This window comes from Ascaphus truei, chromosome 21 (assembly GCF_040206685.1).
Source record: "Ascaphus truei isolate aAscTru1 chromosome 21, aAscTru1.hap1, whole genome shotgun sequence".
NCBI classification, from domain to species: Eukaryota; Metazoa; Chordata; class Amphibia; order Anura; family Ascaphidae; genus Ascaphus; species Ascaphus truei.
In genome coordinates, this window is record NC_134503.1 from 6,446,893 (window position 1) to 6,469,907 (window position 23,015).

The window sequence follows — 23,015 nt, forward strand, 5'->3', positions numbered from 1 at the left end:
ATCGGAGAGGTCTGCTGCCTAACCTCCTTTCAGAGTGTTTCGGAGTGTTTCGGAGGCTTCAATAGGAAGCACAACACTCTGACTACTCCTTATCTTGTGTATGGTTCTAAGTACAAGACACATACTTTGTGATCTTGCGACAGCTGCTAAGGCTTATCATAACAGACCCACAGGCTCACTAAATCCTGAACCTGACGGCCTGGCACAAATGTGTATGTATATCTGATCTACATTCTACCAGGCTCAACCACATTCATTTTGAACGTATACATCATTTTAGGTTACATCCTTTACCATTTGGGAGTAGTGTTCAAACGACATTAAATTGTAACAGAATCACTACCACTTCTAGTATAATTATATAGTTGTGGGATACTCATACTCAGAATAGTGGTTTCGATCTACACTGTTAGTTTGAATTAGGCACACAGCTAACCTCTCCATTTTTAATTCACTTTTTAATATTTTGGTTCACACTTTTGCTGCAATAAATATATTTTAATTGTTTATTAATAAATAGTAAGTTTTAATACAGGTATAGGTGTCCTCTTGTGCGGCATATAGGGAACTTCTCTTTATCCTTTTGTTCAATATTAACCCCTTCCCTGCCAGCACCACCTCCACACTTTATTGCTGTTTTTGTTCCTACACTACATAGGTTATACCATTCAGTTTTCCCTCCTTTCACAATTGGTATAGTGCAAGGTGCACACTATATGACCCTTTTGGGCCATTTCATCCCCCTCTATATATATACATACACACACACACACACACACACACACACACACACACACACACATATATACATATATATATACACACACACACACACACACACACACACACACACACATATACATATATATACACACACACGCACACACACACCCCTTTGGGGAAAGAGAGTCCTCGTCTCCAAGTATGTCATACAATTCATTTAGATCATGATATAAGTAGGACATTGGTTCACAGGTAGAGCTACAACACCTACCTGCATACATCTAACCCGTGTGCATCTAGAATTGTTCAACTGGGATTTGTGCTACTAATCTAGGTCTTAAAAACGAAGTGTAAGAAATGGCCGGATCTCAGACGACAACGAATCAAAAATCGCTCTTACCGATTCAAACGTGTTAAGCAGCATCAGGGGGAAGAAAACGTTGAAGTACTCATCATAGCTCGAAAACTTGAGTGGGACCTTCATTGGAGGTAATTGACAGAGGTCATTGGGGGATCCAAACTTAGACAATTTGTCGAACATCTCATATTTCCACTGTAGAATCTCCCGCATCAGCACAGCTTGGTCACGCGGTGGTCCAGGGGTGGGTTTTGCTGCAGGATGCCGAATAATCCCAGCCTCTGACCCAGCCGTGAAACTAGGATGTAGAGGAATGTTTGTTTGATTGATAAGAGGCTGTAGAACACCACTCACAGTCTGTGGCATCGTGCTCCTGTTTTGGATAGATGGGGTCACGGCTAGCCTTGGTGTAGGAGGTTTCACAGGCTGAGGTTTAGGTTTCGAAGAACCTTGGAGCTTTACAATGTTTTCCAGATCCCGTGTGAGATTGGCATTCCGCGAAGTGTTACCAGTACTAAAAACTTTGGCGGTGGAAGGTTTTGGAGGTTTCTGAAGAGAAAGTGGCAAACCAGGTTTGGCAAACAGGTGATCATCTGCTTTCTCAGGTATAGTGTGCTTAGGACAGTTTTCTCCAGCAATCTTAACTGTTTCTAAGCAATCTCTGTGTTTGCATTGTGACTGCTCTGCAGATTTAGGAAGTGATGCAGAAGATTCCACCATGGTGTTGGATGGACCATTGCCTTCAAGCATCCCAATGCCTATTTCATTTTCTTCCTGTGAACATATTTCCATATCAACTGGGTCAGCCTGGGTTAAAAACAAGTGGTCTTCTTCCACATCTTCCTCATTACCATTCGATTCTGTTACTTTCACAGTTGTGGAAACAGAAGGGAGATTCGCCCCATGCAAAGCACGAGACAAATGCATTAATTCCCCCAAGAAAGGACCACTTATCTCATCCTCCTGAATTTTAGCACTGGGGCCTGTGTCATGTTGCGTGACAGAATCAGTACTTTCACTAGCTGTTGTAGTTGTGTAGATGTGTGTAGAGATGTTATGTGCTTCCAAAGACACATGGGTATTTTTTTGTTTTCCTTCTCTAGAAGTGTTTGGTACTAGATCAGTGCTGGTCCTTTTCTTCTTATACTTGCTAGTTCCTGAAGTCTCACGGTCCGTTTTTGGCCTGGTTTTCTTTGCAGCAGTTTCAACTCTCTCTCTGCCGTTCTCAGGGTTCTCTGCTCTTGCCCCTTTCTCAGACTCCTTCGGTCTTGTCTGACGGTAAAACTGACAAGCCAACAACTTTTGGTTCCCTTTCATCAATAATGCTTGTGGAGGAATTAGTTTAGTTTTTTGCCTCTTTGACTCCACAAACCCAGCTTCTTTGCCGTGGCTACGTAGCTCTGCCAAGCTATCTAAGGAGCGCTGAGACAAATCAAAAGCTTTGCGAGGAGCTTTCTTCAAGCCGAGTTTTTCTACTGCATTAGTTGGCTCAGGGCACTTCCGATCTTTCTTTGGTGGGACCACGGCAGGTGAAGTCATGTAGGTGGACGTTTTACGCGGACTCTCGGGCTTCAGAAACCTTTTATTTTGTCTTGGTGCCTTCAAGGGGCTTTTAGTCCTATTTGCTTTAGACTTTGTTACAATTTTCTGAGCCAGCACAGTCCCCGTTTTTTTGCCTCTAGACAACTTTGATAATGGTGATGTTTTCTTTGGAGCAGTGATTGATGCATGCACATCTTTGCCATAAAAGCCGCTTGCGAGGAACACCTCATTTGTGGTCTTACTGCAGCTGCTTTCCTTTTTAGTGTCTGTATTAAGGTTCTCTATGCGAACGGATTTAATCACTTTTAACTGTTCCTCCGCAGCCTCTGCTGCTTTTTGTATTACATCATCAGAGATGAAGTCTGTGTCGTATCCCCATTGGTTATAATCTTCAATATCTATGAGATTTAAATCGGTGTCTTGGGTTGTTAGGAGATTTGATGGTTTCTTTCGTTCCAGAGTATGAGTGGGTTCTTCCTTGTCAACCTGCGAGTCCCCCCAAACAGAAAACACCTCCTCCTCAGTTTCAAACTCGAAGAACTGCGAATCGCATTCGTCGCATGTTTCAGATTTTATTTTTACTTCGCTCTTTGCTTTTGAGGTGTCGGACGCAGAAGTAGAAGGCCAGTCACCTTTATTGATTTTAAAGTCATGTTTCTCCATTTTTACTGACTTTGTAATGCTTGGTTTTGTCTCTTCTTCCGAAGAAGAATCCGAGATGGTTATGATCTGATCATTTGACACGTCCGTATCGGAGGACGAATCGTCAATGAGCGGCGACCTCACAGTTCCCTTAACCTTCCGTTCAATTTGATAGGGCTCCTGTGAAGCCATGCTGTCCTGGCTTGAATCGACAGGAAAGCTTATGCACTTAGCATGGGCTGCCAAAGACAGATGGTCAAGATCCCGATCAACTTGCGAATCAGTGATGGGTAACATATTTGCACCTTTCGTCATTATTTTTTTTCTAACCAGAGACAGTGGGAGGTCATCATCATCATCATCATCATCACTATCTGCCTCTCTACCCAATTTTAAATCATTACGCTTCTCTACAAGATTAGGAGTACTAGTTTGAGTCATATCTTTCCGTTCAGGTATCTTTCCGAATACATTACTCTTTTGATCTAAATGAGCTTCCCGCTTTAAAGAACCAGGCTTCTCTTCAGGAACCTTGTGCTCCAAAGACAGCCGTTTGAGTTGTTGGTTTACTGGAAAGTTATCGGAATTGAACACTTTCTTTTTCTTCTTCAAAGTAGTTTTCAGCACCATCGGAGGAATACAATCGTTCCCATCACTTGCTTGATCATTGTCAATTGAATTATTCGCGCGAGATGTTGATTTAAACTGTAGGTCACATGGTTCTGTCTTAATCTGCACGTTATACGGCGATGGTGTTATTTTAGATTCATTTCCGCAGATCCCCTCAGCACAATCCCCCCTCATTTTGTTTTCAATTACTGAATTCCCTCTTTTACCATCTTTAGACGGACACAGATTTGCTAACTTGGATTCTTTGCCGACCACTTTATCTTCAGCATCACAGTTTTTTTTAGATTTCAAATAATTGGAAGATTTCTCCATTACCTTTGATAACTTGGACTGCCACCCACTCAACTCCACTTTGGGTTTTAAACTCTGGTGCATTGAAGAATCAACCACACTTTGGGTAGGTGACACTTTACATATTGTCTCAGATGAAATACACACCTCAGAAGTTGGAGACTGTGGCTTTTCTAACATTTCCTTTTTAATACCGGTCTTAAAAGCAGTGCTGGGGCCAGATGGTCCGGATTTTTCTTCTTCCTGTGATTTTATCCGAATGGGAGGCCAGCACGGTCCTTCCAGACAATCTGTTGAATTTGGTGAAATACCATTTTTGATTTCTGACGGTGGCAAAGGAGAGGGGCTGCTCGTTCCATACCAGTCATCATCCTCATCATCAACTCTTTCAATCTTTATAAAAGGTACAGATGGGACCTTATTTGTTGTGCTTTGCTCCAAAGTGGAGCTAGGATTCATGGAGACTTTGTCCTTAACACTTTTAATGATTTGCTTCAAACATGCTTGTAAATCCTGAGTTTCCACCTTGCTGAGTTCTAAGTTCCGGAACACGGTTCCTCTCATAACAAGGTTGAGTTTGTCTAGAAATGGCTTACAGTTGGATTGTTGTCCGAGCTGGTAGCCTTCTCTCAACAGGCTTCGAATCAACTGGATGCAAGCATACTGTACCGAGGATGTGGTTTGTGAATTGGGGGAGGAAGACATGGCAGAAGTTGATGATGTTGTAGAACTATTCCTGAGCTTGAAGTCTTTGGCTGGCAGGACAGAGCATTTCACAAGGGCTTCAACCCATTTGTAGGAGCTGACCCAGAGCAAATGAAGGCACTTTTTATTTCTGTGTAGCTCGATGATGGACACCAAAACCAGAATGAAAAGTTCCGTAACTTTGTCGCACTGCTGACTTCTCTGATTAAGAACATCCTTGATTTCGGAATACAGATGGTGAATGACTTCCATGATGTATGCAACCCCTAAGTCTTTGAGATCCATCACAGATTGAACAAATGGGACAAACCATAAGAAGGTGCTGTTATGGACTCTCATGTCTTGGCCAATGTCAGACTGAAGAACATTCGCGAGACTCTGCATTTCTTCATACATGTTGGGGCAGTAATCTGGGCAGATTGCGTTCTTCCACCCAGTGTCCTACAACGTAAAATACACATTTAAAATATGCGATGAACGGAAGGAAAATTGCAGTACCATAGCAATATCGCAATCCAGTCTTGAGTACATCATCTCAAACTGGAACAATCAAACCATTGATCATCTGTATTTACTAATAAGTAAACGGTTTACCTTCTATGGAGTTAACTCCCACCTTCAATTGTTGAAGTATAAATAATATATATCTATATCAAAAAGGTGGTAAATATGTTCTGGAGTGACAAAAACAACTTCTGATTGTCCTCTTAATTTAAGAAAATATTTTACTAGAATACAAAAAAAACAAAAAAAAAAACACGAAATATCCCAGATTGTAAAATCGTGGCACCTGTTCCGAATAGTACTCTGCCCAACTGTTCAGTCCTGTCCTGAATAGGGCTCTGCCCAACTGTTCAGTCCTGTCCTGAATAGGGCTCTGCCCAACTGTTCAGTCCTGTCCTGAATAGTACTCTGCCCAACTGTTCAGTCCTGTCCTGAATAGGGCTCTTCCCAACAGACTCCAACTTGTTTAGCTGAAGCTACAGATGACAGGATCCAATCTGTCTCACTGCAACAGACATCATTTTCATTTTTACTTTGTACATAGGCGCAGCTGTTTTTTAGGCCGCTCAGATACCGGTTTTGCAATTCCCTAGCATTCCTGCAGGGAAGGAGAAGAGGAGCAGAATCTGTCTGCTACCAGGCGTTCAAGCTCGGATGTATCGCAATTAACGGGGGGCACCCCAGCAATAGGGTGACCAAGTACAACGTAATCTTGAGTTGTGATAGATTCCCCAGTAAGCGACCTGAGCTGAAACTGGTTTAGGGAAGGATTGTATCCTCTGGAATACATGTTGGAGTGCATGTGGAGTGGTAACATATACCATTGTTCTTACTCTTTGTTAGATTTGGGCTAAAGTTGGTGCATGAAGCTAGAGGTGTAAGTGCACTGCAACTTGCCTTATGTCATCAATCTGTTTATATACTTTTATTTCACCTATTATTGTATGTCATAATAAAAATCTAAAAGTTTAATTTCCGGGGGGGGGGGGGGGGAATTACCCAACAATGGAGGCACCAAGCGAAGATAGAAAAGGGGGTTCATTTTCATTTAAGAAGCCTGTTGCAAGGAGACAGAATGGATCCGGATAGCAGTACTATCGTCAGTGAAGCAATATGGAGTCTGTCCGGCATCGTCTCAACAAAAACAATTTAGCCAGACAACATGATTCCACATGGTTTACACAAAGCAAATAAAGGAGGATGCTTACATACCTTTTTTTTTTTCTCTGCATTGAAGTGATACACCATCTGGCTGCATGACACAATGTCTTCCTCGCAATCTGCCTCTGGCTCAGGTTTAGTTGTCCTTGAGGGGAGCAAAATAAATATATAAATTAATTACATTTTAAAAAAATGAAAATCACTGACGAAACAACATTGTTATACTAAAGTTCATGCACACTCCAAAAAAAAAAAACATATATTATATATATATTTTTTTTTTTTAATTAAAGATTTTTCATCTTTACACATTACCGTCTCTCACAGCTCTAGCACCGCATAATCCCACTTCTTCCCCAACACCAACTGGTTCACATATTACCGGCTCTCACAGCTCTACCTCCCGCACACTCTCACTTACTGCTTACCCAACACATTACCTGCTCTCACAGCTCTAACTCCGCACACTCCCACTTACTGCTTCCCCAACACATTACCTGCTCTCACAGCTCTACCTCCGCACACTCCCACTTACTGCTTCCCCAACACATTACCTGCTCTCACAGCTCTACCTCCGCACAATCCCACTTACTGCTTCCCCAACACATTACCTGCTCTCACAGCTCTACCTCCGCACACTCCCACTTACTGCTTCCCCAACACATTACCTGCTCTCACAGCTCTACCTCCGCACACTCCCACTTACTGCTTCCCCAACTCCCTCACACATTACCTACTCTCACAGCTCTACCTCCGCACACTCCCACTTACTGCTTCCCCAACACATTACCTGCTCTCACAGCTCTACCTCCGCACACTCCCACTTACTGCTTCCCCAACACATTACCTGCTCTCACAGCTCTACCTCCGCACACTCCCACTTATTGTCCCCAACACCAACTCCTATTACCAAAAAGCAGCTATCCGATACCATATGCGACCACTTACCCTTCCATACAGATAGTAAGCTCCTTGGGGCAGGGCCATCCTTACCTACTGTAACAATGTATGCTCATGCTTGTTTGTTTTTGTCCTCCAACCCTATTGTACTGCGCTACGGAATATGTTGGCTCGTTACAAATTATTATTAATAATAATAATTACAAGTGGAGTGTGCGACTCACAAAATACATGACATTCACATGAAACAGTTGGAATAACATTTACAAGCTGACCTCCCGTAACTGTTCCGAATGTTGTCGATCTCTCTGTTGTAGCTCGGGCTTCCTATGATGGTTTGAAATGCCTGGATAGGATCAATCAGCTGTCCCCACACTTTGGAGCCCAGACGGTCCAGGATCATCATGAAACAGTGCAGGGCAGGCCAGAACGGGTTAGCACTTTCATCTGGTAGGATTCAGCATTTACAGGGCCATTTAGTGGAGACATTAAAATAAAAAACAGATGAGAGAGAGAAAGAGGAGACAGACAGACAGACAGACAGACAGACAGACAGACAGACAGACAGACAGACAGAGAGAGAGAGAGAGAGAGAGAGAGAGAGAGAGAGAGAGAGAGAGAGAGAGAGAGAGAGAGAGAGAGAGAGAGAGAGAGAGAGAGAGAGAGAGAGAGACAGAAAGAAAGAAAGAGATATATAGAACAGAGAGTAAACACACTACAAGGTAAACTGTGAACTTAAACAACGTGTATGTGTGTATGTGTGTCTCTAGAGATAGAGATATATAGATATATAGATATGTATATATAGATATACACATATAGCACATATACACATATATAGATATAGATATATATATAGATATACACATATAGCATATATACACATATATATATATAGCAAGATAGGAGAAAGGAAGAGGCACACAAATTGTAGTGGAATCAAATGATTTCAAATGTATTGATGCATCAGAGCTAACAATAGTAACGTTGCAGGACAAGCAGTCCCTTTCTCAGACCAGGTGTTTGGTCTGAGAAAGGGACTGCTTGTCCTGCAACGTTACTATTGTTAGCTCTGATGCATCAATACATTTGAAATCATTTGATTCCACTACAATTTGTGTGCCTCTTCCTTTCTCCTATCTTGCTATTACTTTGGATCCAGCTTTGGGACGCCAGGATCAACGGAAGGCGAGCACCAAATGTAAACTCCTTTAAAAAAAAATCTTTAAAACAGTGGTGTGCCACCTATAATCTCCTTTGTATTGCTATATATATATATATACAGTGTTCGAAAAACCTATACATTTGCTCGCCCCGGCCGAGTGGATTTAACCCCCGGGCGAGTAAATATTGGCCCAAGCAACACACGTTTGGTACTAGGTGGCGAGTAGATTTTTTGGTGATTTGTCAACCACTGTGTGTATATATATATATATATATATATCAAAACCTCTCTGTGAAACACTATAAAGAACCCCACAACACCCAATGTATGGACAATTCTTATAATAAATATGTAAAGTGCATAAATCCCCCACAGACGTTCTGGTGAAGAGAGAAATAAGCTTTTTTCTCTCGCAAATGGGAAGATCAGATTCAATCTTCCTTTTGTGAACCGTCTGTGTGGCTGCGTTGGTTTACGGATCTCCAGCCGAGCATTAGGAATCTACAAAGCTGGAGAGGAGGCGCGCAAAAGACCATAGTGTGATACTTATAAATAGCGCAGGTTTCCATTTCCACAGGCAAGTATTGCCCTTACAAAATAACTGAAGAGAAACAGGAGCGCTAAGCAGAGCGTCTGTGGCGTCCATGTGCCTGGCGGATGCAGCCTACTCGGTGACGTCATTCTTGGTTACGACTCCGGGTTTTTGACTGCCACGAAACGCGTAGGGCAATGTTGGACTGGTGCTGGAGATTCACTGTACTAAGTGAACCCTGGAGCGGTGACCCGAAGTGACGCGTTGCATACAATGAGCTGTTGCTCTTCTGTTATTTTGTAAGGGCAATAACTTACCTATGGAAACTAAAACCTGCACATTCAAAAAGTATCACACTATGGTCTTTTGCGCTCCTCTTGTTCCTACTTTAGATAAACACACGTCCAAAACAGGATGCTATAATTAAGAGAGTAATTAGCAAAGCTGCTGTGTAACAATGTGCAGTTCATTTAAACAACCCCTCTAGGATACAATAAGAAATCATTTTAATTACATACAATGTCATACTGTTTCGCCAGGTCAAATCTTATTACCCCAAACCTGCTGGAATTCTTTTCAGCAGTTAATGAAATTCAAACCCATGACGATTGGTGTATCCGAGAATGGAAAATCAATGGTTGGTACCTTCCGTTTGCTTCTCCATAATATGAAGTATGGACTGCATAAAATTGTTCTGCTTATCGTGACCCAGCAGCAATGAATCCATGGCTTGTTCCTCAAGGACGGTCAGCAACATGCAGATACCTACAGGGAAGAGACAGTGGGTGGCCAGGGTCCCAATTTGCTCTTAATGTGGAATAAAGGGCAATGCATGTGGACACAAACAATTAGAATGAGGCTCACCCAGCCAGTAGTTCTTGTAGTTGGTGGTATCATACAAATGTGACGGCAGAAGAATTAGCTTTCCCTCTTCTACTTCAGTATACCCGTAGATATCTGGGTTTTCAAACAGGCCGAGTTCAATGACCTTAAAGAGACAGGTGAACACTTCCTGCAGGTCATAGTAATCGTCCCGGTCTACCTTCCCCTGAACCCTGGCAGTCAAGATGGCCCAGCGGCGGATCTGATGAGCAATACAGAGGGAGAGTCAACAATAAAATACTGTTCTTCACTTTGTCTTAGGGCAGGGGGTGGCCAACTGCAGTCTTCAAGGGTCACCAACACGTCAGGTTTTCAGGATATCCCTGCTTCAGCACAGACGGCTCAATCAGTGGCTCAGTCAACGACTGAAAATCTGACCTGTTGGGGGGGGTCTTGAGGACTGGAGTTGAGCACCACAGCCTTATAGTACATTCAAAAGAAAACGTCCATTTCCAGTTATAAGTTTTAAAGGTCTCCAGCCAGAGAATCTCACAAAGCTTGGAGGCAAATGCAAGATCACAGGAATTGTTCTGCCAACAATTTTATGGTCATCTGTGACTCATAATACCGAACACCAATTCCAAATGACTTAAAAAATAAAAATCAAATGATACTCTTAACCTTATAGGACTGGAGTTGGCCACCCCCATCTAAGGGGCTTAAACAGTAAATCAAGGCAATGGTTTCTTAACAGTACAGGCCATTCACGTGAACGTTTGATATTGCACTACAAACGTTACTGCGCTATAGGAAAGACCAGCTCAGCACACATGGAAAGAAGCCACTCACGATCTCATTAGGGTGCACCAACAGCAGGTAGACACCAGGAAGTTTCTCGTACACTTGAAAGGAGTTGTTGGCTTGCTCCATTTTGCACAGAGCATCGCAGCAAAGTTCACCTGGAGACACAAAACCAAACCAAAAATATTTAAAGAATTTACTGCAAACCATTTTGATCCATGGGTTGTAACAAGACAGTCCAAAGCAAAATATACTACACGGTGTCCTTGTAAGCAATGTTCAATATAAAAAAGGTGGACATTTTAAATGACCCCACAAACGTTATAAAGGGTTACTTAAAAGACTGGCCGGGACAACCTAGTGTGATCACATTATTAGACCTGCAATTGGATGCTGTTCGAACCCAGTACTTCATCAGAATTCTGAAATATTTGGAGGCTATACTCACTGACTTTGTGATTAAGCAGCAAGTAGGGGTACTTGAGGATTTCCAAAAGTGGCACCCGCAAGTTGCTCTCAAAGAGGGGGCCTGTGTAGCCATGAACCTGTTTCTCCCCATCCTCTTCCACCAAAAATAACTCATCGTCCTCCTCTATCTCTTCGCTCATAGACTTCTCCAGCTGAGTGATGAGCCGAGAAGTTTCCAGCTTACACAGAGCCTGCCGGGGAAGAAAACAGACTGAATGAGACTAAATGGCAGTGACAGTTATTGTCATCTTCCAATGAGGTAACGGCAAACAAGATGCTCCAGTCAAACAATGCAAAAAAGTGTTTCCTTTCCATTTCATAGTCAGACCTGAGTTTGCTGTAGGATGTCACCTGTTTAGCAAAGAACCCGGTAGGTGACAATACTGGTTGTTGGAGTTTAGGTGACTAAAACCAAGCCTATGGATCACCAACTTTGAGATAAAATAAATGGCACTGTAGCTTTAAAGCCTCCATTTTATTTATGGGTGGCTTCCATGCAACCTTAGCAAAAACCTTCCACTACCTTGTGCAGGTACGGAACTTCCTCTCTGACCCGGTGGTATTCCACCACGCACTCCATGCAGTAGTTGAGGTCATCATTGGCTCCAAGAAGATCCTCTCCATGCAACTGCTTTGCAGCATAGTTCTTCAGCAGGTCGGTGGTAGCGGGACCACCAGGAGTGCACCAAAGGCATGTGCTCATTCTCCTGTGTGCAGAAGATATCAATGCTATGTAAGGCAGTGGTCCTCAACTCCAGTCCTCAAGACTTTTATTTTATCTGAAATAATTAAGTGTTTATTCCAGTTACATTGTTCAGTTCTAATTATAATTTTACAAAAATTTAGAAAAATCGGGTACAAAATTATTTCTTTATTCACCTTACACAATATACAATGGATTGTATATTGTCTCTCGCTTTGTATTAATTATTGTATAATTTTTTCAATTATTTTTTGTTAAAGCTGCAGTTCAGTCTTTTTTTTTTTTTTTATTTATTTTTTTACTTCAATAGTTTCATGTGGGCAATCTCTAATTACCTAAAGAACTGTATAGCTGCCAGTCAATTCGTTCTCCGTGTATTAATAGGCGAAATTTGGTGACATAATTAGAGCTGGCATATGTTTTTATTTGCTTCTGTCACTCAGTGGAAGCTCATGAATATTCATGAGCACTCCTGCACTGACATGTGCTAGAGGGAAGGCAGGGCTGACAAAGGGGTGTGCCAGAGCTTGTGACAGGACATGAAGGGGCAGTGCCTTAGCAAATGGCTGTTAAAATAGAATACAAGAAAATTGGTCTTTCAAAGTTGTATTTTTAAAAACAGAAAATGCTAAAAGTATTTTTTCTTACTACAGAACTGATTTATTAAAAAAACCACACATGCAGGATATTGACTGAACTGCAGCTTTAAGTGATGTTCCCTCCTTTCTAGTGATGTGTTATATTGTTCCCACCTGCATTATATACTAGTTACATTTATAAATGTACGCACGCACTAGTTATAAAAATACAAATGTAAACGGTTTGAAAACATATATCTGTGTATCCCAACACACACACACACACGTCAGTAGGATTTCTGAGACCGTTTCTCAAGATCTTAATCACCAAAACGACAATAACATTAGAAATGTAGTATTTCCCGAAGCCTACCAAACTTTTATTTGGTATGATATTTACTTAGCATGGTCATGGCAGTCTTACCAAAACTACTGAAGTCAGCTCAGTTTTTTTTTATCCACATGGTATGTATTAGTGATATTAACCCATTCAGGCATAGCCCTCACATTTGTGTTAGTAATGTTTTAATGACGTTATTATTATTTAATTTGCTTTTTCAAACATTCAGTCATCACCAACACAACTGTGGGCTTCTGCTTTGTTCCATTCAACAGATATCTGTTGGCATTTTGGTTGTAAAGTGAACTAAACTGGAAATAGATTCAGATGTCTGAAAGAGGTACAAATTGCAAACGTGGGAAGTACTGGAAAATCAATCATCTTGTGTATATTAAGGGTCGTACAATTTAAATTAAAAAAATATATAGTCATTTTGAATGCCTCTATAATATATGGAATATGAAAATGTTATTTTTAAATAATCTCATAGTGCAGACGAGCGCCGTAAACCTGAGCACACAAGAAGCGGAGATTCAATGTCTGCAAAGTGTAATTGTAAAATGCATATTTGTACACAGGTCAGTGTAAATGTTTTGTCCAAAGTAAATGAGAGATAGAGGGAGAGATAGGAGGGAGACAGATATCATGTTTTAACCTTATTTCAGATCCCAAACATGGTTTATCAAATACAGAAATTGAACAATTGCTTTTTGTTCAGCAGATGTATTATCTGCAGTGTTTCTAAATGCACAGGACGCATGTCTTTTTTTTTTTTTTTTTTTTTTTAAGTTCCTTAAAATGCTCCACTTTGATTTTATAAAAAACAGAAATTATTTTTACGTTTCATTTTAAGTAATGGACAATGATATAATGTAATAAAGCAGTTTGTTTTGAAATGTGTTTTTGCCCGTTTACTCACAACTAACAATTGTGCGTGTAATTTTATTTTCTATAAAAAATTTTTTTTTAAATGTAATCAACTTGGCAAAAAGCTTATTTTAGGTGCCCACTGATAAAATAACCCAATTAATCAATTGAGAGAGTCTCACTCAGGAGGCAGTGGAGGGTCCCACTCATGGGGGTTCCCTACACACTGAGGGGGGATCCCTCTATCTCCAGGGGGTAGGGGGGTCCCTCTATCTACAGGGGGTGGGGGGGGGGGGGGTTCCTCTATCTACAGGGGGTGGTGGGGGGGGTTCCTCTATCTACAGGGGGTGGTGGGGGGGGTTCCTCTATCTACAGGGGGTGGGGGGGGGGTTCCTCTATCTACAGGGGGTGGGGGGGGGGGTTCCTCTATCTACAGGGGGTGTGGGGGTTCCTCTATCTACAGGGGGTGTGGGGGTTCCTCTATCTACAGGGGGTGGGGGGGGGGTTCCTCTATCTACAGGGGGTGGGGGGGGGGGTTCCTCTATCTACAGGGGGTGGGGGGGGGGTTCCTCTATCTACAGGGGGTGGGGGGGTTCCTCTATCTACAGGGGGTGTGGGGGTTCCTCTATCTACAGGGGGTGGAGGGGTCCCTCTATCTACAGGGGGTGGAGGGGTCCCTCTATCTACAGGGGGTGGAGGGGTCCCTCTATCTACAGGGGGTGGAGGGGTCCCTCTATCTACAGGGGGTGGAGGGGTCCCTCTATCTACAGGGGGTGGAGGGGTCCCTCTATCTACAGGGGGTGGAGGGGTCCCTCTATCTACAGGGGGTGGAGGTGTCCCTCTATCTACAGGGGGTGGAGGGGTCCCTTTATCTACAGGGGGTGGAGGGGTCCCTTTATCTACAGGGGGTGGGGGGTCCCTCTATCTACAGGGTGTGGGTGACCCTCACTCTTTCGGGCTGTGTCTCACTATATGGGGGAATATTCATTTCACTGAAAAGATCTTGCTCCTCCCCAATAGGAGCCGTGTTGTGGGATCCCAGTGCAATGGCAGTCCCCCTGTCACCAGGCCTGTGTAACTGGCGCCTTCTCTCACGCTTCCATTTTCTTCCACTCCTCACCTTTTTCCCGGCCTCTCTCTCTCTCTTCTTCTCCCCCTCAGGCCTCTCTCACTCCCCCCTCAGCCGCCATGGTTCCCGGCCTCCCCTTCCCCACCTCCCGCGGCCTAGCGTGTGCCCTGAGTCCGGGGGCTCGCGCTGAGCCACACGCCGGCCCGCTCGCGCTCTCAACCGGCCCTGCCAGGAAGTCCTTCCCGGAAGTGACGTCACTCTGTTTACTTTGCGTGCCTCCCTCCGCATTAACTCTTAACTAACACCCCCCCACACTCTCTATCTTGTGTACAGTTATAATTAGGAATAACTCCTATTATTTCATCATACAGCCTCCCATCAGTGTAACTGTAATTCAGTTATTTAAAGTTCCCATCAAACTGGTTATAAACTCATTAAATACCACATTATACACAGGGACTGTCTTTGAAGTGGGCCCTTTCTCCTTGTAATGTCACCTGTGTGTCGCTCTTTATTTATATAGAGCCATCCATGTACACGGCGCGTCACAGCAGTAACACACGGGACATAACAATATAACACACACAGTAATGGGAATATGGCTGCGGCCAGGCAGGGAGCCGGCGCATGAGCTCGGCCGGTCGATTTGTGGCCGGCTTGGTGCGCGCTCGTCCGGGGGCGCGGCCCCGACGTCACGGAGCTGGTTCGCCCTAATTGGGCGAACCGCTCACATGAGGCGCTTGCGGGCGGCAAATTCAAATTTGATTGCTCTGCAAGCATCAAAGCGCCGAGCAGGCGCACGCGCTTGCTCACGCTGGCCACACACATTGCCGTAATGTGTTTCATAGCGGCCAGCGTGAGCGCGCCCGCCCGCTCAGCACCACCCTGGCCGAGGCCTAAGCGCTTGAAACATAAGAGTAACATTAGGAAAATGAGTCCCTGCCCCGAAGAGCTTACAATCTAAGTTAAGTCTCATAGCACTTAGATTGTAAGCTCTCTGGGGCAGGGATTTCCTTTCTTATCCTCTAACTTTGATGCGCTTATTGTATTATAATTCCCTGCACTATATTGTCTTTGTAAAGCGCTGAGTACACGTTGGGTCCTATATAAATACAGATATACATACAAGTAGTAAGTAGGAGGAATGTACAAAGACAGTAGGAGGGTGTTCTGGTTAGTGCTTCTGCAAGGGGCCGTGGTTGATGTATGAGGTAAATAGTTCTTTGTAATATATGTATAATTGTATTTATATATAACGCCGCAGTTTACAGAGCTCTTTGCAAAATGACAACACAAGGTAAATCATGTACAATGAGGATAAGCGACCATTAAATGAAAACATAAGGCAAACAGAACCTCTGGCCCGAAGAGATTACAATTTACTGTAAGATCCGACTGTAAGATCAACAAGGCAGGGCCTTTTGCCTAAAATATGCCATATACTGTGCTGCATCCCTGTCTGAGACCAAAATATACTTCAAATATTGTTTTTCATAATAATAATTGCAGTTAAGGAAAAAGATTATTATTATAAAATCAAAATGTAGGTTGTGTTGTAAATAGAATTTTACAGACATGAGTCACTGCTCCAAAGAGCTTACAATCTAATGTCAAGGTACAGGGAGATAGGGAGTTGTCCATTCCTGAATACAAACAAATATATATCATTTGTCAGACAATGTTTTAAGCTGATTAAAGAGGAAAAGGAGCTTGGGGTGTACTGAAATATATACTACAGGCAGTCCTCGGTTATCCACCGGAACCCGTTCTGGGAGTAGCGTTGGATAGTGAAACCGTTGTAAAGTGAGCCCCATGTTAATCAGTGGCGGTGAGCGTTGGATAGCGCATTCAGGCGTCGGATAACGCATTCCGGCGTCGAAAAACGGCCCATAGGCTTGCATTATAAAGCGTTGGATATGCCATTAAGTGAAACGTTGGATAGCGAGGACTACCTGTATTGTGTAGACACATACAGTAGTAACATTTAAAACAACCTTTATTTGTATTTATTAGTGCCCTAACTTGACACTGCATTTCACGAAATGAAACTGTCTGCATTTTGTGATGGAGTATACACAACTGCATGCTATATCGTCAGGATTAAGTGTAGATTAACAAATAAATGTCCCGATACAGTTAGAAATGTGCACCTTTACATGCTAGAAGTCCTGCAGCCTGGATGACTCACGGATTGTCCAAAATCCTTCTTGTAGCTATGTTGCACGTTTTGTAGAGAGTACCTGACATTTTCAAACACATTTTGCTACAATAGATTTGTGTGTGTTAAGTGCATATTTTTCATGGTAAACAGAGACGAAAGGCTCTGTAACTACACTTTAATAATCCCTTTGGTGGTGGCATAAAGATATATATATTATATATATATATATATATATATATATATATATATATATATATATATATATTGTTTACGGATTGAGAGTAGATATCACTCATTTTAGGTACCTTGCATAAGTAAAAGCGGAGTCAGCTAGTTAGCCGTGTGTATTAACTCTTGTCGCATATATAAGTCACGTGCACACAGGTGTGGCGTTCATGATAAATGGTCACGTAACACGTAATGGAACAATAAGCATGCAATAATCTTTGCCAAAAGAACTCACAATCTAACAGAGGTAAGGTTAAATAACAGAGGGACTGACCCATTGTCCCCTATAGCAGGGGTACTCAACTCCAGTCCTCAAGACCCCCCCAACAGGTGAGATTTTTAGGGTATTTTTGAGGGTATTCTAGCGTCAGCACAGGCGGCTCAATCAGTGGCTGTCTTCGACTGAGCCACTGATTGAGCCACCTGTGCTGATGCAGGGATATCCTTAAAACCTGACCTGTTGGGAGGGGTCTTGAGGACTGAAGATCAGCTCCCCTGCCCATGGGCGTCCGCAGGGGGGGGGGCAAGGGGGGGCGCTTGCCCCCCCCTGGATCCTGGGCCGCCAACAGCGGGGAACAGAGGGCACTGGCGTGACAGGATTTAGCGCGCTCTTCTGCAAAAAAAAAAAAAACCTCCCTTGTCTCCTGATTGGCTGGCGCGTGTTGGCACGCTGCCAGGATTTTATTTTTTTTGGCCCTCGCAAGCCCTATCTCAGCGGTGCGCAAAACTGGGGGGCGCCAAATTATTTAGGGGGGGGCGCAGCCTGTGCGGCGAAACCTGGGGGCAGAGCAGAGCAGAGCAATGCCAGGCAGAAGCTCCGTGCTGCTGCTGCTGCTGCTGTTGTTTCCCTGTGCTTGCAGAGGGGGCGGGGCGTCCCTCTGCACACAGACACAAGCCCTCCTCTTCCTGTATTAACACCGCGTGGGAACCGAGCATGCAGTACGTGTGTGTGTGTGTGTGTGTGTGTGTGTGTGTGTGTGTGTGTGTGTGTGTGTGTGTGTGTGTGTGTGTGTGTGTGTGTGTGTGTGTGTGTGTGTGTATATTGGTGTGTATAGTGATGTGTGTGTGTGTGTGTATAGTGATGTGTATAGTGATGTGTGTGTGTGTGTATAGTGGTGTGTATAGTGATGTGTGTGTATAGTGGTGTGTGTGTGTATATATGTATAGTGATGTGTGTGTGTGTATATATGTATAGTGATGTGTGTGTGTGTGTGTGTATATATGTATAGTGATGTGTGTGTGTGTATATATGTATAGTGATGTGTGTGTGTGTGTGTGTGTATATATATATGTATAGTGATGTGTGTGTGTGTATATATATGTATAATGATGTGTGTGTGTATATATATATATGTATAATGATGTGTGTGTGTATATATATGTATAGTGATGTGTGTGTGTATATATGTATAGTGATGTGTGTGTGTGTGTATATATATATATATGTATAGTGATGTGTGTGTGTGTGTGTATATATGTATAGTGATGTGTGTGTGTGTATATATATATATATATGTATAGTGATGTGTGTGTTTTGTGATTGAATGTGTGCTGTGATTGTGTGTGGTGTGGGGGGTGTTGTTTGTGTTGTGATTGATTGTGTCTGTTGTGTGGTGTGATATTAGTGTGTGGGGGGGTGTTGTGTGTGTTGTGATTGTGTGTGTGGTGTGTCTGTGTTGTGATAGTGTGTGTGTATGGGTGTTGTGATTGAATGCAGCATTGCACAAACTGGAGGGTGTACGCTCTCCCAAGCTTGGCGCTTGGGGAGACAAACAAAATTGACATTGAAGCATGCTCAGCAGCAGTCAATGCGCACAACCCCACACCCACACACAGCCACACACAAACACAGAAATAGCCCTGATCCATACCCCCCACTCGTGCTTGCAAAATTATGCAGGACACCCTGTGCTCATGCTTGGAGAGTTGATGATGTCACCACTCTCGGCGGTAGCGTGGACGCAGCCCAATTTTGCAAGCGCGAGCTGTTGAAACATATTTGTATTTACATTGTATATCGTTTAATAAAAGGGGGGGGGGGTTCATGTGATTTTGATTACGTCAGGCAGGGGGGGGGCGAGAAATTAAATGGATGAAAAGGGGGGCTCGGCATAAAAAGTTTGCTCACCCCTGCGGAGTCTATCTGACCTTGCATAGTGAGGCCCGCCCTTTCCTGCATGGAGCAAGTCAGGTGAGTACTGCTCCATGCCACTCTCGCTTCCCCCTTGTCCTCCTGCTCTGATTCCCCCCCCCCTGCTCCGATCCCTCCCGTTCCAAAATCTTCCCCCTGCTCTGGTCCCCCCTGTTCTGATTCCCCCCCCCCTGCTCCGGGTCCCCCCTTCCCGTTCCGATTCCCCCCCCTGCTCCAGTTCCCCCCCCCGCTCCAGTTCCCCCCCCCCCCTGCTCCGATTCCCCCTTGTTGCGAGTGTCTGAGTTTGTGTCTGAGTGTGTGTCTGTGTGTGTGTGAGAGATCAGGGGGGGAGGGAATGAATGTGAGGAGGACGGATTCAGGGAGTGGGTTTGAGTCAGAGGGGGATAATTGATGGAGGGGGAGAGTGAGGAGATAGGGGGTGTAATAGAGGAAGAGAGGGGTGAGGGGAGAGAGTGAATGAAGAAGAGAGGGGGTAAGAAAGAGATGGGGCTACAACTTGGGACTATCTGCATTAGAGTGGCACCAGACAAGGTGTGTGTGGTGTGGTGTGTGTGGTGTGTGTGTCTGAGTGAGAGAGAGAGAGTCTGAGTGAGAGAGAGAGTCTGAGTGAGAGAGAGAGTCTGAGTGAGAGAGAGAGAGTCTGAGTGAGAGAGTCTGAGTGAGAGAGAGAGAGTCTGAGTGAGAGAGAGAGTCTGAGGGGGAGAGAGTCTGAGGGGGAGAGAGTCTGAGGGGGAGAGAGTGAGGGGGAGAGAGAGTCTGAGGGGGAGAGAGAGTCTGAGTGAGAGAGAGAGAGTCTGAGTGAGAGAGAGAGAGTCTGAGTGAGAGAGAGAGAGTCTGAGTGAGAGAGAGAGTCTGAGTGAGAGAGTCTGAGTGAGAGAGAGTCTGTCTGAGTGAGAGAGAGAGTCTGAGTGAGAGAGAGTCTGAGTAAGAGAGAGTCTGAGTGAGAGAGATAGTCTGAGTGAGAGAGAGAGTCTGAGTGAGAGAGACTGAGTGAGAGAGAGAGTGAGAGAGAGTGAGGGGGAGAGGGAGAGTCTGAGGGGGAGAGTCTGAGGGAGAGTGAGAGTCTGAGAAGGAGAGGGAGAGAGAGTCTGAGAGGGAGAGTCTGAGGGAGAGTCTGAGTGAGAGTCTGAGAGGGAGAGTGAGAGAGGGAGAGGGAGAGTCTGAGAGGGAGAGTGAGAGTCTGCGAGGGAGAGTGAGAGTCTGAGAGGGAGAGGGAGAGTCTGAGAGGGAGAGTGAGAGTCTGAGAGGGAGAGTGATAGTCTGAGAGGGAGAGTGAGAGTCTGAGAGGGAGAGGGAGAGTCTGAGAGGGAGAGTGAGAGTCTGAGAGTGAGAGTCTGAGAGGGAGAGTGAGAGGGAGAGTCTGAGAGGGAGAGTCTGAGAGGGAGAGGGAGAGTCTGAGAGGGAGAGTGAGAGTCTGAGAGGGAGAGTGGGAGTCTGAGAGGGAGAGTGAGAGTCTGAGAGGGAGAGTCTGAGAGGGAGAGTCTGAGAGGGAGAGTCTGAAAGGGAGAGTCTGAGTCTGAGAGGGAGAGTCTGAGAGGGAGAGTCTGAGTCGGAGAGGGAGAGTCTGAGAGGGAGAGTCTGAGAGGGAGAGTCTGAGTCTGAGAGGGAGAGTCTGAGTCTGAGAGGGAGAGTCTGAGTCTGAGAGTGAGAGTCTGAGAGGGAGAGTCTGAGAGGGAGAGTCTGAGAGGGAGAGTCTGAGAGGGAGAGTCTGAGAGGGAGAGTCTGAGAGGGAGAGTCTGAGTCTGAGAGTGAGAGTCTGAGTCTGAGAGGGAGAGTCTGAGTCTGAGAGGGAGAGGTAGAGTCTGAGTCTGAGAGGGAGAGTCTGAGAGGGAGTGAGAGGGAGAGTGAGAGTCTGAGAGTGAGAGTCTGAGAGGGAGAGTCTGAGACGGAGAGTGAGAGTCTGAGAGGGAGAGTGAGAGTCTGAGAGGGAGAGTGAGAGTCTGAGAGGGAGGGTCTGAGAGGGAGAGTCTGAGAGGGAGAGTGAGAGGCTGAGAGGGAGAGTGAGAGGGAGAGTGAGAGGGAGAGTGAGAGGGGGAGAGTCTGAGAGGGGGAGAGTCTGAGAGGGGGAGAGTCTGAGAGGGAGAGAGTCTGAGAGGGAGAGTCTGAGAGGGAGAGTCTGAGAGGGAGAGGGAGAGTCTGAGAGGGGGAGAGGGAGAGTCTGAGAGGGAGAGGGAGAGTCTGAGAGGGAGAGGGAGAGCCTGAGAGGGAGGGGGAGAGTCGGAGAGGGAGAGTCTGAGAGGGAGAGTCTGAGAGGGAGAGGGAGAGTCTGAGAGGGAGGGGGAGAGTCTGAGAGGGAGGGGGAGAGTCTGAGAGGGAGAGGGAGAGTCTGAGAGGGAGAAGGAGAGTCTGAGAGGGAGAGGGAGAGTCTGAGAGGGAGAGAGTCGGAGAGGGAGAGAGTCGGAGAGGGAGAGGGAGAGCCTGAGGGGGAGAGTCGGAGAGGGAGAGTCTGAGAGGGGGAGAGTCTGAGAGAGGGAGGGTGTGTGTTTGTGTCTGTCTGTCTGTGAATGAATACAGACACCAACCCACAGTCAGTCAGTCAGTCACCCACCCAAGTGTCAGTCACACACGAGTCAGTCAGTCAAAGTGTCAGTCACCCACCCCGTCACCCACACACCCCCACAACCACTCTCTCTCTCTGTCTAGTTAACATTATGCCCCCCCCTGAAAACATTTCTGCGGACGCCCATGCCCCTGCCCCTATAGTACATTAAAAAGAAAACTTGCTCTTCCAGCTATAAGTTTTGAAGGTCTCCAGCCCAGGAAACTCACAAAGCTTGGAGGCAAATGGAGGCTCACAGGAATTGTTGGACCAACAATCGTTGGGTCATCTTCGACTCATACTACCGAACGCCAATTTAAAATGACGCGACACGTAAAATCAATGATGCTCTTACCCTTATGGCCAACGTATTTCTACTTTAATAGCATTTAAAAAAACAAAATCAAGATCTCTTCTGATAGTAATTTAACAACAAAAAAAAGCTCTACTTACAGTCTTTTCAAAAAGATTTTCATTGATTTTAAACACATTGTTTCAGGTCGATGAAAGGTTCGTGTTGGACCTGTTCAATTATTATTATTAGAAGAGATTCTGCTTTATTTTTTTATTTTTTACTGTGGTGTTTTTCCCCAGTAGAATCAGCAATAGATGATACACCTGACATACAAAGCTCTCAACGACACCGCCTCCCCCTTACATCTCAGCCCTCATCCCCAAATATACCCCTAAACACCCACTCCGTTCTACCCACATCCGCCGCCTTATTACCTCCTCCCACTCACGCCTACAAGACTTCTCCCATGCTGCACCCTCTCTCTGGCATTCCCCCCCAGGCACCATAAGACACTCCTGATGAAACCGCAATACGGAGAAACGCGTAGAGTGAACCCTGATGAGAGAAGATCACTGTAGGATCGGAGTCCCCCAGAGCAGATGACGTCACTTCCGGTTTCCGGTTTGGGTGAGACGCATCAGTGAAACGCACGCCGAGGCGGAGGGGGGACTGATACAGCTACCTTGCACTGAGATCCGATATGTGATCAAAACGCTTGTATTCTTTTAACACATTGTGAGTGTATTGTACTTTCACTTACAATTTTAATAGAATTTTGTACAGTCTGCACTATGTCCGTTTCCTTATTATTCACCTAAGGTCCTCAGCATCCATCCACG

The 23,015-nt window shown here is 44.8% G+C and overlaps 1 protein-coding gene across 3 annotated transcripts in view; it reads right to left on the reverse strand.

The window, feature by feature from the left end:
• SETX (senataxin) overlaps window positions 1–15,042 on the reverse strand; it is a 38,828-nt gene extending 23,786 nt beyond the window's left edge. For 2 of the 3 annotated variants that reach the window (XR_012789581.1, XM_075578741.1), the window contains exons 1-9: window positions 14,853–15,042; window positions 11,768–12,023; window positions 11,225–11,435; window positions 10,825–10,934; window positions 10,018–10,237; window positions 9,799–9,918; window positions 7,732–7,903; window positions 6,608–6,701; window positions 1,124–5,332 (exon numbers count right to left, since the gene is read on the reverse strand). Coding sequence is in view for 2 of the 3 variants with exons in the window: in XM_075578741.1 (XP_075434856.1) it covers window positions 1,124–5,332; window positions 6,608–6,701; window positions 7,732–7,903; window positions 9,799–9,918; window positions 10,018–10,237; window positions 10,825–10,934; window positions 11,225–11,435; window positions 11,768–11,947 (5,316 nt within the window). In the remaining variant the exon portion in view is untranslated. The remainder of the gene's footprint in view (window positions 1–1,123; window positions 5,333–6,607; window positions 6,702–7,731; window positions 7,904–9,798; window positions 9,919–10,017; window positions 10,238–10,824; window positions 10,935–11,224; window positions 11,436–11,767; window positions 12,024–14,852) is intronic. The other variant, XM_075578742.1, reaches the window with a different exon arrangement.
• Between the last annotated feature and the right edge of the window lie 7,973 nt (window positions 15,043–23,015).